General features: G+C 35.9%; 2 protein-coding genes across 3 annotated transcripts in view; one reads left to right on the forward strand and one right to left on the reverse strand.

Moving 5' to 3' along the window:
- The first annotated feature begins 1,114 nt into the window (after window positions 1-1,114).
- On the forward strand, window positions 1,115-5,403 carry LOC104106712 (uncharacterized). Of its 2 annotated transcripts, XM_009615319.4 has the most exons (10): window positions 1,115-1,299; window positions 1,422-1,503; window positions 1,798-1,902; window positions 1,988-2,104; window positions 2,476-3,356; window positions 3,454-3,553; window positions 3,640-3,699; window positions 3,946-4,029; window positions 4,148-4,264; window positions 4,831-5,403. In XM_009615319.4, the coding sequence occupies exons 2-10, from the start codon at window positions 1,444-1,446 to the stop codon at window positions 5,131-5,133; spliced, it is 1,827 nt and encodes a 608-aa protein (XP_009613614.1). In that variant the 5' UTR covers window positions 1,115-1,299; window positions 1,422-1,443; the 3' UTR covers window positions 5,134-5,403. The 2 variants fall into 2 exon arrangements, with proteins under 2 accessions (XP_009613614.1, XP_070052080.1); XM_070195979.1 differs by lacking the exon at window positions 1,115-1,299 and having other exon boundaries at window positions 1,306-1,503.
- A 2,195-nt stretch (window positions 5,404-7,598) lies between these two features.
- The window catches only part of LOC104106703 (uncharacterized), a 32,538-nt gene continuing 24,993 nt past the window's right edge, over window positions 7,599-15,143 (reverse strand). Inside the window, exons 20-24 of the mRNA XM_009615312.4 lie at window positions 14,154-14,265; window positions 13,625-13,779; window positions 10,562-11,984; window positions 9,463-9,657; window positions 7,599-8,450 (exon numbers count right to left, since the gene is read on the reverse strand). Coding sequence (XP_009613607.1) covers window positions 7,980-8,450; window positions 9,463-9,657; window positions 10,562-11,984; window positions 13,625-13,779; window positions 14,154-14,265 — 2,356 coding nt within the window. The 3' untranslated portion in view covers window positions 7,599-7,979. The remainder of the gene's footprint in view (window positions 8,451-9,462; window positions 9,658-10,561; window positions 11,985-13,624; window positions 13,780-14,153; window positions 14,266-15,143) is intronic.

The following is a 15,143-nucleotide window of genomic DNA, read 5'->3' on the forward strand; positions in this document are numbered from 1 at the left end:
TTTGTATTCACGTAAAATTTAAAAATAATCGTGTATCAAAAAATATGATATAGACAATTTACTCTATTGTATATATTAATAATTTCTTTTATGACACAAACTCGTAATCTATTAAACTTGATGCGTTAAAAATGATCAGGTAAATTGAGTCAAACAAGTTGAGAGGGAGTAATTTGGAGTTATCGTAAATTATAACGGGTGAGATAGATATAGCTTTCACCACCGCCCAAACCACCTGACCTATACACTCGCTCCGTCCGTATTCATTTTTACTGAAGAAAGAACCCTCTCTCCTATTCTTGAAGTCTATGCCTTCTGCCATTTACGTTACTGTCTTTTTCCGTCTTTTACTCTAATTTAGTAATGGGAGGCGCGCAGCAATAAGCCACCCTCACTCTCCTCCTCTTCTGTTAACACTCGCGCCACCCAATACGAGTATTGTTTTTTTCTTTTCTTTTCTCGCATCTATATATCAATGGTATATTCACTATGTTTCAATTTATGTGAACATGTTTGATTGATCACAGAGTTTAAAAAAAAATAAAGACTTTTTGAATTTGTGATTCTAAACAAGTCAAAAAAGATCTGCGGTATTTGTATGGTTATAAAAAAAAATTATTAAGGGTAAAATTGAAAGTTTAAGATAAATTATTTTTAAATTTAGAAAGTGATCATTATTTTTGGAATAAATAAAAAAAATAAATTCACATAAATTGAAACGGAGTAGTACATACTTTCTAAGCTATTCAAAAGATAATTATACGTAACCGTTCATTAAAAGTGAGATTAGTTATTTAAAAAATTAAGTAAATTATCTATTACAAAATATTTAATATACGTTGATAATATAAAATATTTTATATTATTGTATTTATAAGTTACAAATTTCTTATTTTTTTTCTTTGTTAAAATTTTTAAAATTTTTGCAGAATTGAACTCTCTAATTAAGAATAATTAGATAAGATTCTCTGATAGAGATATCATACTAAATTACTAATATTACTTTACTACTAACAATAAGAAACTACTTCCACTTCAATAAAATATTAATATTTAATGTTGGATCAATATGACAATATCCTTCAATTACACACTACTACAAAGATGCTTACAACTATGCTCCTCTAGTCCCCCAATCCCACTACTACCTCTATCTCTATATCTCTATCTCTACTCTCTCTCGTCTTTACTCTCTTTTCTGTTTCCTTTAACTTTCCCGCTCTCTCCTCTTTTCCTGACATCATTCTCTCAATTTTCTTTCTTTTACTCTCTCTCTCATATATGTTTGTGCTTTTTGATGTATGTTCTTTTTTCACCTGTCTGAATTTCTTATTCTTCTTTCAATTCTTTCTTCTTTTTCTTTCGAAAATCATTTGGGTTGGAAATTACCATAAAATTTGATGTTACCATTGGGTTTGCAGATTTTGACGAAAATAAGGAGAGATGAATAACAGAATCCGACCACCTATGCAACCCAAAAAAGTTCCTTTGCATCCTCAATATGTGAGTTGTGTTATTCAATTTTGGTATGCATGAGCTGATTATGCTAAATAATTGTGATTCCCCTTCTTTCCTGTCCCCTCCCTCTTTTTTCCCTGTTTCATTCTTTTTGGCCATTGTCTTGAGATAGTAAATTATTAACTGTCATCTGTAGTCTGTACTGACAAAAGTGGTCATCTTTGAATCCAATATATCTGAATTGTGTGCTTTATTCTTATCTTCAAGACTCCTTTTGCTTAAACAGCTCATTATAGTTAATTGACTCTGAAAGAATTGTTTCAATCGAATTCTTGATAGGAGAAGAAGATGGAAATACAGCAAACCAAATTCTTGTCTGCAGAGAAGTCCAGAGTCAATCGGCGTCAAGCAGCAAGAGACAGAAAATTAGTCTTACTTCAAGATGTATATTCTTATCTCTTCTTTTTATTCTTAACATTAAATTATTCATCTTTATTCTGAAATTAAGTTTCTATTTTTCATTTGGCAGGTTGATAAGCTAAAGAAGAAGCTGAGGCATGAAGAAAATGTTCACAGAGCTTTGGAGAGGGCTTTTTACAGACCTTTAGGAACTCTACCCCGCCTTCCTCCTTATCTTCCCAAATATGTTAGTAGTGTTCTTACAAATATTACTTCTTACAAACACTACTCCTATACTATTGATAAAGGAAATAACTAATATAGCTGAATTATCTATAAAATTTTGAACTTTTAATTGCTTAAGAGTTGAGGTTGATCCTAGATTTAAATTTGATGAGTTCAACCTCCAAAGTTCTCAGCACTAAAACACATTGTACTTTTGAAATTATGGGAATCTTTGTTGAAATTTTAATGACTTATATATATATATATATATATGTTCCGTGCCGAAAATATTGGATTTAGTTAAATCCATTGTGTATAAGCTGCAACCTTCTGCGAAAGTAATTCTAGTCTATGAATTGACACTGCCACTTTTGTGTGATGACAATAATGCAGACATTAGAACTTCTTGCTGAGGTAGCTGTTTTGGAAGAAGAGGTGGTCCGGCTTGAGGTACAGGTTGTTAATTATAGACAAGGTCTCTATCAAGAAGCAGTTTCCACATGCTCAATGAGAAATGCGGACGATAACTGTTTTCCTGATTCGTGCTCTCAATTGCCGGGTAAAGGTCCTAAACAAAGGCATTCAAGATCATTATCCTTGAGCGAAGTCAACCTTGGGTCATGCGTGTCCCGGCTTTCTCCTTCTCTACATAGGAGTGCTTCTAGTAGAAAGTTGCATTTAAAAGAATCAGTCTTTGATAGCTCGAGGTTTTCATCTGATAATACATCAAATAGCAGACAAGCTGTTATTAAGTATTCCAATGACTCATTGGAAGATAGCCTAGGAAAAGAGAATCACTTGTCTGATACTTCTACTAAACATAAGCCATCTCCACAAAAGCAAGTCAACACGATAAAGACCTTGTCAAAAAGGCCTCCAGTCAAACCAGAATCAATAAGTAAAATATCAGATGTTCAGTGCAGAGTTGTAGAAGAGCCACAAGAGAGCTGTTTAGCTTCTTCAGATGAGAGGACATTGGAAGCTGAAACCACAGAAAACAAAATCTCTGAAGACATATTAAAGTGCTTGTCTAGCATCTTATTAAGGTTGAGTACATCTAAAGGGAAGATAGCAAATCCAGAGTCTTTTTCCTCTTTAGGTGCAAAAGTTTTCAGTGAAAGCAATGGGGAAAGAGAGTTACAAGATCCGTACTGCATCTGTTCAGAACTCAGGAAGCAAGATATTGGCGGATACAGATATATACTTAACATAGATGCTAACTCTGTTAATCTGAACCGGAAAACGAATGCTTCGTTTCTGATTCACAGGCTTAAGTAAGTTTCCGGCCTATCTTTCATTTCTAGTAATTACGAGTAAGGAGTCTATAGATTTGCATGTCCTTATTGTGCCTTCTTCCATTTTAAACATAAGGATACTCCTCGGCAAGTTATCATCAGTGAAATTAGAGGGTTTGAGCCATCAGCAGAAACTAGCTTTCTGGATAAACACATACAATTCCTGTGTGATGAATGTAAGGGGAATCTTTTTTAACCAAAAAAAACCAAGTAATCTCTTACTCGATTTAGGAAATAATTTCTTTTGTCATGAATTTCTCAGGCATTTCTAGAGCATGGGATTCCAGAGACTGCTGAACAAGTTGTCTCACTAATGCAAAAGGCAAGTTCTGCTGTCATTCTAGTCCATTTTTCTTCAAATATTGCTGATGCTACAATTGATTCGTTAATACATGTTTCTGCTTTATAAAGTTGTAAATATTAATCTCTGAGATGCATTTATGCCTTCTTGTGTTCAAATTTTTTCTAAAACTCCTGGATCAGTTAAAACTATCCGGCTTGAAGGTTATTCTGATACTGCAGCGAATGAATTCCAGAATCTGTTAACTTTCTGAATATTCTTCATCAGGCAACAATTAATGTGGGAGGGCATTTGCTAAATGCAATCATGATTGAGCACTTCATCTTGAGGCTACCATACCACTTAAAATATGTAAGTTACCCTTTCCATGTTCCTTTACGTGTTCTCCTTAAGTGTGAGCTTAGAGCACTTGTTTTTAAATCTTTCCTTCATTCAACAAATTCTTAAGCTATTTTCCATCACTTGAAAGACCTGTTCAAAGTCAACGAAAGACAACGAGCTGAAGGTTCGCAGTGTTTTTGGCTTGGAGTGGTCTGAACCTCTCGTCACATTTGCACTCTCCTGTGGAAGTTGGTCCTCACCTGCAGTAAGTTCGTTGACCATTTTTATAAGCCTCTCAGTTTTAGCAGAATCATAGGCTTGATTAATCATTTTTCTGAACTGGAAACTTCAAAAGGTGTAGCTTGCTGATGTGTCTTGAGATTGTTTTTAGTTAAAGGTAATGTTTTTTTCAACATAATTAGAACTTTCTTCAGCAAATAAAATGGCTACAAAAAGAAATCAGGTAATTGCACTAATGAAGAAGTAAACAAGCATAATTTTTCATTGTGTAAGGTGTATAATGATTTGGTCAATCTTTCATCTTTTGAAGTCTCTCAGAGCTTCAAACTCTCTGACTGAGAAAGAAGTGCGTCTTGAGAGAGAGAGAGAGAGCGCTTTAATATTCCTATCACTAAGCTCTTCATTATAAAAAAAGGAAAATTTTATCACTAGGTTCATTCATATTCTATTGCTGCAACAAGTTGAGACCAATTGTAACTAGCTGGTGTCGATCTTTCTGTCAGCCCTATTGTACTGCTAACATAATGTCTCAAGTCTCAAATTTATGTCCAGTAATGCTAATCGTATGTTGTAATTTTTTCTATGTTGAAGGTAAGGGTGTACACTGCATCTCAAGTTGAGACTCAGTTGGAAGCAGCAAAAAGAGACTATTTACAAGCAGCAGTTGGTATTTCAGCAACAAATAAGCTCATAATCCCAAAGTTGTTGGACTGGTATCTTCTTGATTTTGCCAAAGACTTGGATGCATTGCTAGATTGGGTGTGCCTCCAGCTACCAGATGAGCTCAGAAATGAAACTATTAAATGCCTCGAAAGACGAGGAAGAGAGCCTCTTTCACAATTAGTACAAGTAATGCCTTACAATTTCAGCTTCAGGTACCTTATACACCAATAAAGTGAAAAAATTACTAGCACATACGTATATGAGAAGCATACAGTTTCAGACTGAAGTGGTTTTGGACATAGTGAATGGTCATTGATATTGTTCCAGATACTAGTATAGAATGTAGGAAATTCAAAATTACACAATTTTTTGTATCCCCTGGAGAGTAAATAAGCTCAACGAGATCATACTGTCAAGACTCAAGAGTCTAAATAAAAATATTGTGTTACTGAATCAGGACGTGGAATCAGAATATATCAAATCGACTACATCTTTTAGGCACTGCCGTTGTACATTACTGTCTCAATTCGTTTGACAGTATGAATATTTGGAGTTATTTTTTTCTTTGATTACAATTTGTCACACTTACTACAAAAATTAGTGACCTATACTCTAAGGTACTTATTTTATATTCTTGGAATATGTAAATTTTATTTCAAAAATAAAAATAAAAATAAAAATAGAGATTAGATGCATCGATGCTGTTATTCTGAATCCCTTACTTTTGACATCCAATGCGAGTTCTAGCTTGAAAAATGTTCGGAAAAGGGTCATATTTGTCCCAGTACTCCTTAAAAAGAGTTATATTTATCCTTCGTTATATTTTTTAGATATATTTATCATTATCGTTATACTTTAGGATTATATTTGCCCATTTACTCTTCAAAAGGGTTATATTTGCCCTTCGTTATACTTTTTTGACATATTTATTCTTACAATTATACTTTAGGATCATATTTGTCCCTCATTCATTAGATCGTCATGTCCCACCTTTTTTTCCTACATGGCGCCTATGTGGATTTCTTTTTCTTTCAATTTAAATATGGTCACCTATTTAAGCTAATTTAACCTGCCCACCCAATTTAAATAAGACACTAACTAAAATAAATGAAAATCCTAATCCTCCCCCCTCCCCTCGTCCATCTCTTTTCTCTGGGTCAGCTCCATATTTTTCGGAGAGCGAGAAAATTTTGGACAGTGAGTGAATGAAACTATAGTGTTATCTCTAATTGATTTATTTAATTATTTCACCTTTGTCTATGTTAATTTATTTTTCTTTAATACTTAGGAGTTAGGAGACATTAATCACTCAATGATGTTTTGAAGTGTTTGTAGAGATACAACTCTTTAAAGTCTAAACTTGGTCAATTGACCATGATTGATCCACGAAAAGCAATTTCCTTATATGACATTTACGAAGATTGTGTGAAATACAATAGCGATACAACAGTAACAACATTTTGGCAAACAATAACTTTGAACTCAAAATCACTAATCTAATACAACTCACAATTATTGCAGTAACCAAAGTAAATTACGAGAAGTTGCACAACAATGGAGTTAATGAAGTCTTATTTAAATTGGGTGGGCGAGTTAAATTATCTTAAATAGGTGACCATATTTAAATTGGAAGGAAAAGAAATCTACATAAGTGCCATGTAGGAAAACAAATGTGGGACATGACGATCTAACGGATGAGGGGCAAATATGATCCTAAAGTATAATTATAATGATAAATATGTCAAAAAAAGTATAACGAAGGGCAAATATAACCCTTTTGAAGAGTACATGGGTAAATATGATCCTAAAGTATAACGATAAGGATAAATATATCTAAACAGTATAGCGAAAGACAAATATAACACTTTTTAAAGAGTACATGGACAAATATAACCCTTAACCGAAAAATGTTTATTGTATCATACAAAGTCAGGGATCTCATCTTCAAATTCACTATGCTTAGTCAAGAAGTCATGTAATTGAAAGTATTCTACAATATAAAATCATGTTAGTGAGGTGTCAATTTTTCTGCTTCACTTACTCTTTCTCCTGTATTGCTTTGGTTTAATCAAATTTGTTAGAATTATCTAAACTAAACCCTAAATATATACTATGAAGTAGTTTTTGTTTGAGTCAACAAAAGAAACAAACAGGTAAAATGAAAGAGGACAGAAATGGGAAGATGGAATATTGGATTGCAAAACATAACGACACAGTAGTAGGGTTGTGTAGGAATGAGTTATTTTTATGTTTATAACATGTTCAACTAGTACTGTCCTTTCATGTAAACTTTTTGGACCATGTTTTAAAGAAAGATGTGCTGTTGGTGGTCCGGATTCGTTAAAAGAGACATTCACAGACAGACAAATAAAATCACGGCAAAATCGTTGAAGATGTACCAAAAAAGAAAAACAGAACTAAAGAGAGTAAATAACGACTTCTGCACTCATACAGAAAACCAACTTTTAATGTGATTAGCCGCAATGGATATTTTACATAATAGTAAAATATAGCTTTTTTTTCCTTTTCCCGTCTACGATCTATGTGAATGTGTATTTCAGTAGCCAACACCCAAATGTTGTCACGCTAGACGAAACAAATTTGGCAACAAAGGAAACTTAAGATGTCATTTGTGCAGTTCTAACAAAACTAGGCAAGGTCCATGGGGATCAGTGTTTTACAAGGGGTAACATCCGTGGGAAGATGAACATTGTTAATATCTATATCAAGATGTATTACAGGAAAGATCATACAAAAGAATACCTGCTAATAGCAGAATTATCGAAGACAACCTACGGAATCCTGATTGCTCGAACTAGTCACACAAGGCCAAACTAGACCAAGGGAAACATGAGAGGAAAAAGGAAAGAAAAGATAATTGAAGGGAATAAAAGAACACCAGATACAAAATGGAGGATTACACTATGTACAAACAATTGCACTATGCTAACACCAACACCAAACACCACCACCAATTGCAGAATTTCCAGAGGAAATTATGCTTCAAATGTTTTCATAGCGGACTCATATCGATCTTGAAAGAGATGCACTAGCTAGAATGAAATCGACCAGTAATCTTAGCCAAATGGAGAGGGAACAGGAACCACAAGTGAATCTGATCTTTTGATGCTTCCCATACCACATATAATGCAGCCAGGTGATGACAGAGCAGAGAATTTGGCTCCACATAGGTCGCAGACATCATAACCAATGGTTGATAGACGGCTAAGTGTTGCAGCACAGAACTGGGAGGGATCTTCTAATGGATCAATTGACTTGTTGGACAAGCCCCTTTGAACACATATATCAACCAAGCTCCTCAATTCGTCTTGCTTGCCTGGAGGTGCCTTAGATAGTAGAAGTTCGAGCATCTGCTTGGAATAACCGTAGTTCTGTACATCCATGTTCCTCTTGATAGCAGTTCGAATACAATTTATCCTGTGCTTAGCCAGAAGAGGCAGTGAACCCAAGTGTCGAGACAATCGCGCCATTTCATCCTTCGCACTGATTGCACTTGGGCCCTGGACTCTCTGCAGTCGGCTGATTTCCTGCAGAGAAGTGACAAAGGACTTAAAGCCACCCATCCAAACAAAGCAAGAACTCAAATGAAAACCAAGTGATATTTGCTCAATGTTGCTGTTGGCAAGTAAACAAAAGCTTTCCTTTTGTAATGGAGCTTAATTTTATACTCTCATGCTGTCTGTTTACAAAGGCTATCTGGAACTACCTCTTGCATATGTTGTAGGGACAAAACAAAACAAGCAGTGGGCTTGTTGCATTAAATTCTAGTGTGGGAAATTCTCTTGAAAAGTTGAAACCAACAGCATTTTGGAATGAAACAGAAGAATGGAGGGGAAGGGGTAGCTAGAGATTATAGGGCTAATTGCACTTTTTATCCCTTCGCAAATTCCAATTTTGGTCCTTGTGTACCTGACTAAACATATTTAACCTTCTAAAGGTATCAGTTGTGCACTTTTGAAACTTCCAGTGACAATCTCTGTAAATTTACTGAATCTTTAAATATAAAAAGAACTAAATATCTATCTTTTATATTAAAAGAAAGTAATTTTGATAGTTTTACTTGTTTTAAGTGAATTGTCAGTGGACAGGTTAAAAATGCACAATAACTAATTGAATATAAAATGTGTTTAGCAGGATATCACAAGAACCAAACTGCAATTTCCTATCAACTAAGGCACAAAGATCGTAATTTTCCCTTTTTTATTATTGCCGTTCTGTCTCTAGGATGGGAAAGAGGGACTGTAGAAAGGACTAGGTTTATACTCAAGTTGCAGAAGCTAGCAACTTGTATTAGGCGCTGAGAAGATTCCCTTTGCTAACTTTTAATGCAATATAAAGAGAACATAAGTGACATCAACTAATATGGAAAGAAGCAGGAGGATGGTAAAACAGACAGTAGAGAACTGTTACTCTCCCAGCTGTGAGCCAAGTCACCCAACGAATGCACAGGGAAATTAAAATCAGACATCATTTAGGACAAAGTTAAATAGTCCATTTGGCACGTAGAACACTGTTTCTATTTGGTAAGAGCTCAGGTACCTGAAGCAGGGTAACTGCAATTTTGTACTGTGCACATATTGTGGCTTGAGCTTTTATGTCAGCTCCACGAGATTGATCTTTAGCCAGTGCTAAGAAAGCTTCATCAAAACAGGACAATGCATCTGGCAGCTGATTTTGCTCAAGATGGGCAAGACCAGTCTTGAAGCAAACTGGAGCAGCAGCCCCACGAGGAACCTATGACAAAGAAAGATGCAAAACGTAAGAAAAGGATGAGGATTCTGCTTGGACATATTTGACCACAAGACTTTCAACCAACACCAGTGCTCAAGAACTTCCTCACTGTTTCTCTATAAATCCTTGTTGTATTTAGTTCCTTGAACCCGATAAAGGTTGATCCTAAAAATATACACCTTAACAGAACCACTATGTCTTTGTTGTTAAACTTATTTCTTTATCTTCTTAACCTTTGACTTCCAATTTCTTTTCCCTTAACAAGTTAAAAAAATTTCACCCATCACTTGTTTCCTTGTATGTTCTAATAGAAGGGATTTCCCTTCTCGAGGCCAATTCAATCATATCCAAATTGGTCAAATTAGAAGAATAAGGTAAGCTAATTGGTATGCAGCATCACATTTTCTCTTACCAGAACGCTCGATATTCAACCATGACCTAATGACAACAGATCACTGAATATTAGCAATTGAGTAAGGGTCCTATCCTGAGGCCTCGCTGTATCTCCTAACACTCCAGCGGACCAGAAATATCAGCTAAGCATTACATAACCACCTCACCAACTTAGTGAAGAATCTGATGACAAAACCAACTCCTGGATAAATAAAAATGCCAGTTGTCTGTGTTTAACATTATCAATTGTGCAAACCGAAAGGAGTTCTATAAAATTCTTCATGCTACTACCAACATATATAGCGTTCAAAAGGTTCAATTTCCTTCTCATGCGCCAGCATTTGTACAGAGAACGAAACAATGTTAATGCTTACTATCAATTTTCCCATAATTACTAATGATCCAGACAATTTCAGTATGAACAGAAATTGGTCACAGTTTGAAATTCCTTATCCAACGCAGGAATTCGGTATCCAGACAAATTTACTATTTAAGAGTGGAAAAGCATACTCACTTGTCCAGGTCGCACGGCTTTTGGAGGAGAAGGTGGACGCACAGAAGGTTGTCCTGAACCTGGAGCTTCAAGAGAACTGAGATCAAGAGGTTGGTTGGATACTGGAAGTTTTGAAATCTGAACATGAGGTTGCATGCCAGAAGGCTGAGTGAAGGACTGTGGAGGAACACCACCATCAGGAAGACCAACCACCTCAAGTGAAACAGGTGGTTGAGTAGCTTGAGGGGGAACACCACCATCTGGTAGACCAACATCAGCTACAAATGCACTACCCTGGTTAGGTTGCATTTTAGCGGCTTCAGCAACTTGAGAACTTTGATCCAGCTTGGAAAGGAAAGTCCCAGGAGGAGGCAATGATGCCGCAACCTGGAGGGATGATATAGTATTCTGGAAGAAGTCCTCTGGAATGGGCCCAGCAGTAACTCCAGCACCCGCTGCCTTAGGAGCTAGATTCGGCATAGATGCAGATTGTGTCAATGAATTTGTTCCAAAAATATCGGCAGATGTAGAAACCATTGGAGTTGTGACTGGTCCAGTGGTTGCAGAAGAAGGTTGAGGGACAAGGAGGCCAAGATCTGGGGATGAACCAGTTAATGACTTTGTTCTACTGATCGGCAGACCCAACTGTTTTGTGGCTTCTTTAATCTTGTTCACGTCCACTGTAGCAGATGTAACAGGCTTGTCTCTAATTCGTATGTGTAGTTTTTTCGTTTTTGACGTTTCTTCTTCATCACTGCTGGTACCATCAGCAGCAGATCCATACAGTGATTTCTTGAATTCTTCTTCTGCTTTTGTTTGCTCATCTACCACACTAGACCTGGCAACTTGCTTGCCAAGGCTTTCTAGTCCCATTAACATATCACCCTTGATTTCACCCTCAGCCAACCCTTTGGACTGGTTAGCTGTTGATGCAACTATAGCTTTTTGAGGTCCATTTGCCTTGTCTTCACCATTTTCAGCTTTAAATGCTTTCACCAAACTATCTTCTCTCACTTCTACAACATTACCTCTTCCTTTTATCAAACCAAGGTAAACACCTATGTGATCCGTGACAATTGATGGAATTGTACCATCATCAGTTCTCATGTATGGCATCACCTCAGCAGCAAGCTCCCACTGAGGAATGCTCTTCAGATTAGTTGGTGTCTTGATCTCCCAATTACCACCACCCCATTCTGGTCCTTTAGGGACCATACTTTCAGCTGCAAAGTTTGCAAAGATACCTTGTGTCCACCCAGTTGAGCGCACCCTAAGGATCCTTTCACAATATCGTCGTAATTCTGAATCTGCACCTTCGTCTTCCAGTTTCTGTGCTAGTCGCCGCATTGCACTTGGGTTAAGGTGGCCTATAAATAGGTCAAGCATGCTTTCGTAGTCTGATATGACTTCAAAAGTTTCTTTAGCACTGTCAAACTGAGCATATCTGCAATCTCAAAATATAATCCCATATAAGAATGAATATAGTAAAAGTTGCTGAAATAAGATAGGTGCATATCAATTTTGCATCAGTCTCCCTGAGAGTTACTAAATTAGGTTACACAAAATCTTCGCCAGAAAAGGAAAAAGTGGAATCTGGAAAAGTATTCTCTAAGGGTAATGTAATTGAGTGAAATTCATTTTGTATCGTACAAAAAAGGAATTCTATTTGTGTATGTGCTCCCAATAAACAGAAATAAGGTACTCTATTCCATTACATACATGGATCTACACATTGGACATTTGAAAGTATTGCAAATATTTTTACTTAATTGACGATGAAGATGAAAAACAAACTGCAAACATCACCAAAGTAGAAATTGTATCATTTTAATTCACAATAGACTACTATTCCAAGCATATATCAAAGCGGCACACGATGCTCGATGATAAAACTGTTCTATTTGAGCAACACTCAAAGGTAGCAATCAATTTTTTGAACCAACACGTAGCTGCTGCTGCTGTCACATGGGCACATTATTATACCCTGAAACTTAGTCTAACATTCATGTCATATTACCTGTCCTACTAAAGCAAAATCATGTCACACTACTGGTCCGTCTCAGATATTAGGAACAAGCTACCTCACGTAGTCCAAAATATAACAAAGGCAGAGAGCTTTGCTGACATAACAAAAGTAATGGGCAGGTTCCCCTAACAAGCATATGAAGCAGAACATGTTAAACCAGAGTAAATGTTGACCGGCTAAAACAAAAAAGACACTGAAGAATAAGATATCAATTTGCGTGACAGTTTATCGAGCATGTCCCACTTTGATTTGCTGGAGAGATAAACCAGTGGCCCTTTCCATTGTACAAGCAAGATTGGTTGGATTAACTCACTTTTTTGTAGGTTACATATTCACTTATGCGGCTTTCTTGATTGCCTCTGCGTCAGGCAAATTTGGTCAGTATTTTTAATGTGTGTATCCAAGATAATCTCATTTCTTTCGACGGAGAGGGGGTTCACCTTTTATTTCTACATCTAGGATTAGACTTGTACAATGGATACTAATAGGAATTCAGCCATTGTGGGGTAAGGAAAAGTTTGATTCAGAGGGAGGAGAAGAGGCAAATAGTGAAACAGAATCTCAGGAATAACACCAGAATAAATGTCATTCGGGACAAGCTACAGAAAAGAAAATTAGAAGACTTACAATAAAACTATAAACATCCAGAAATTATTCTCTACCTTTTATATACAAATTATTAATTAGTGATATCTGCTTCTTTTTTCTTACACAAAAGATCTACTCCACGTGCAAAATGGTTATATTGCTGAGATAATAATGGTTATAATAATAGGAAAAACTTGTCGGAAAGCAAGTAAAAATCTCCAAGTATATAGCTTTTAATTGGAACCACAATCTCATAGTCCAAGTGATATTTGATTATAGCTTGTCAACAAAGAGAACGCAAAGCTGTAAACAGTAGGTGAAGTCCAAGCAGGTCAAACACCAAAGCCAAGAAAAAAAGAAGAAAAAAGAATAACAAATAGCAAAGACAGGATAACATGAACTCGAGGACAGAGCACATAATTCTAGACATTTTAATCAGAAAATTATAAAATATTGCGATGATTACATACTTTATGCAAGCATAGCCCAATTGGCGAAAGCGCTGGAACAAATGTGAAGTTGGGGGGCATCTTGGATAATCTCTTGAACGCAGAAACTCGTCCTTTAAGACAGACAATGCAGTAGAAAACCGGAGCGCTTTGATTGCATAGATCCCTCTCAATACCTACTCAGTTCAGAAAATATAAATACATACACAATGCCAAGTTAGCACAACATATGGCCCTGCACACGATTGGGTGCAGGGGGGAAGGTAAAGTACTATGAGTTATCTCAAGTTTTGTAGTACATTTGGAGAATGTAAAAGTGATTCACAGCAACCTCCCCTTCCACTTTTGGAGGGCTTCAAATGCTATCATGGTGGGGTATCTAGCCCTCCACATTAACTTCCACTCCTATTTTACTTCCTAACCAGACAAGTGAAGTAACTCTTATCTGTAAATAACTTCTATCCACTTTAACTTCTCTCCTCCGGTCGCTCCTCTTTTCACCCCAAACAAACAAAACATAAAATACAAACGAATTACCTAATAATTTTACCTGAGTGAACTGTGGGCCTGACTGGGATAATGACACAGCAAGATCACCACAAACTGGCGGACCTCTAGCAAGTATGTCAAGAGATCTTGGAGTTATTCGTAGACTGTCAAACCTTCACATAACAAAAGCCCGAAAACTGTCAAATATCACAACTTTCTCATAATAATCTACTAACAAGCTTTTATGCAAACATTTCATAGTCAAATTACAACTAAGAACCGATAAGGAAACTGCCATCATGCCGAACCTTTTCTCTCCCATTTGTATTCAACTACTACGAAATCTGAAATATACACCAAGATATCCAAAATATATTCATCATCTATAAAACCTCTTTATATTAATTGCAATATCCAAGTTCCAAGCCCAAGCGGCATGGATATAAAGGATTAATACAGTCGACACTGACTAGATTGAGATTGGCATAGTTGATCGGTTGTTTGATGGATTCCAAGTTCCAAAAAGATTTATGACAGTTTTTTAGCAAAGACACACAGAATCATGTTAAAACTGGTTCTTCAAAATTGTACATGCAAAAGATCTTCCATAATCTTATTTATCAGACCTTTCACACTACACAATCGACTGAAAAGTTTCTAAATACACTTATCTAGCCTACATTCAATTATTGCATCTTTTGGCAGTTGACAAAAAAGGCCATAAAATTTAGACGTCGAAAGGACATAAATGATTATTCATTTTTTATTTTTATTTTAAAATGTGTGGCTATGATTAACTATGTAACTATGTACTAAGGTTGCAAATTGAGTAGAAAATGATGAAGAAACAAGAGTAAATCATCAAAAACTCGTCATAGTCCAGAAATTATTTGCTGTATATTATAATATAGAGGCATCTCATTCCTGATACAAGGACAGAAAACAGAAAGAAAAAAACAAAATATTAGGTACTAAGTACTTCATAGCAAACTAAATTTTACCTCAATTTCTCCTCTGTAAAAAGTACATTTCATAATGTAGCCAAAAGAAA

The sequence above is a fragment of the Nicotiana tomentosiformis genome, chromosome 2, assembly GCF_000390325.3.
Source record: "Nicotiana tomentosiformis chromosome 2, ASM39032v3, whole genome shotgun sequence".
Lineage (NCBI taxonomy): Eukaryota > Viridiplantae > Streptophyta > Magnoliopsida > Solanales > Solanaceae > Nicotiana > Nicotiana tomentosiformis.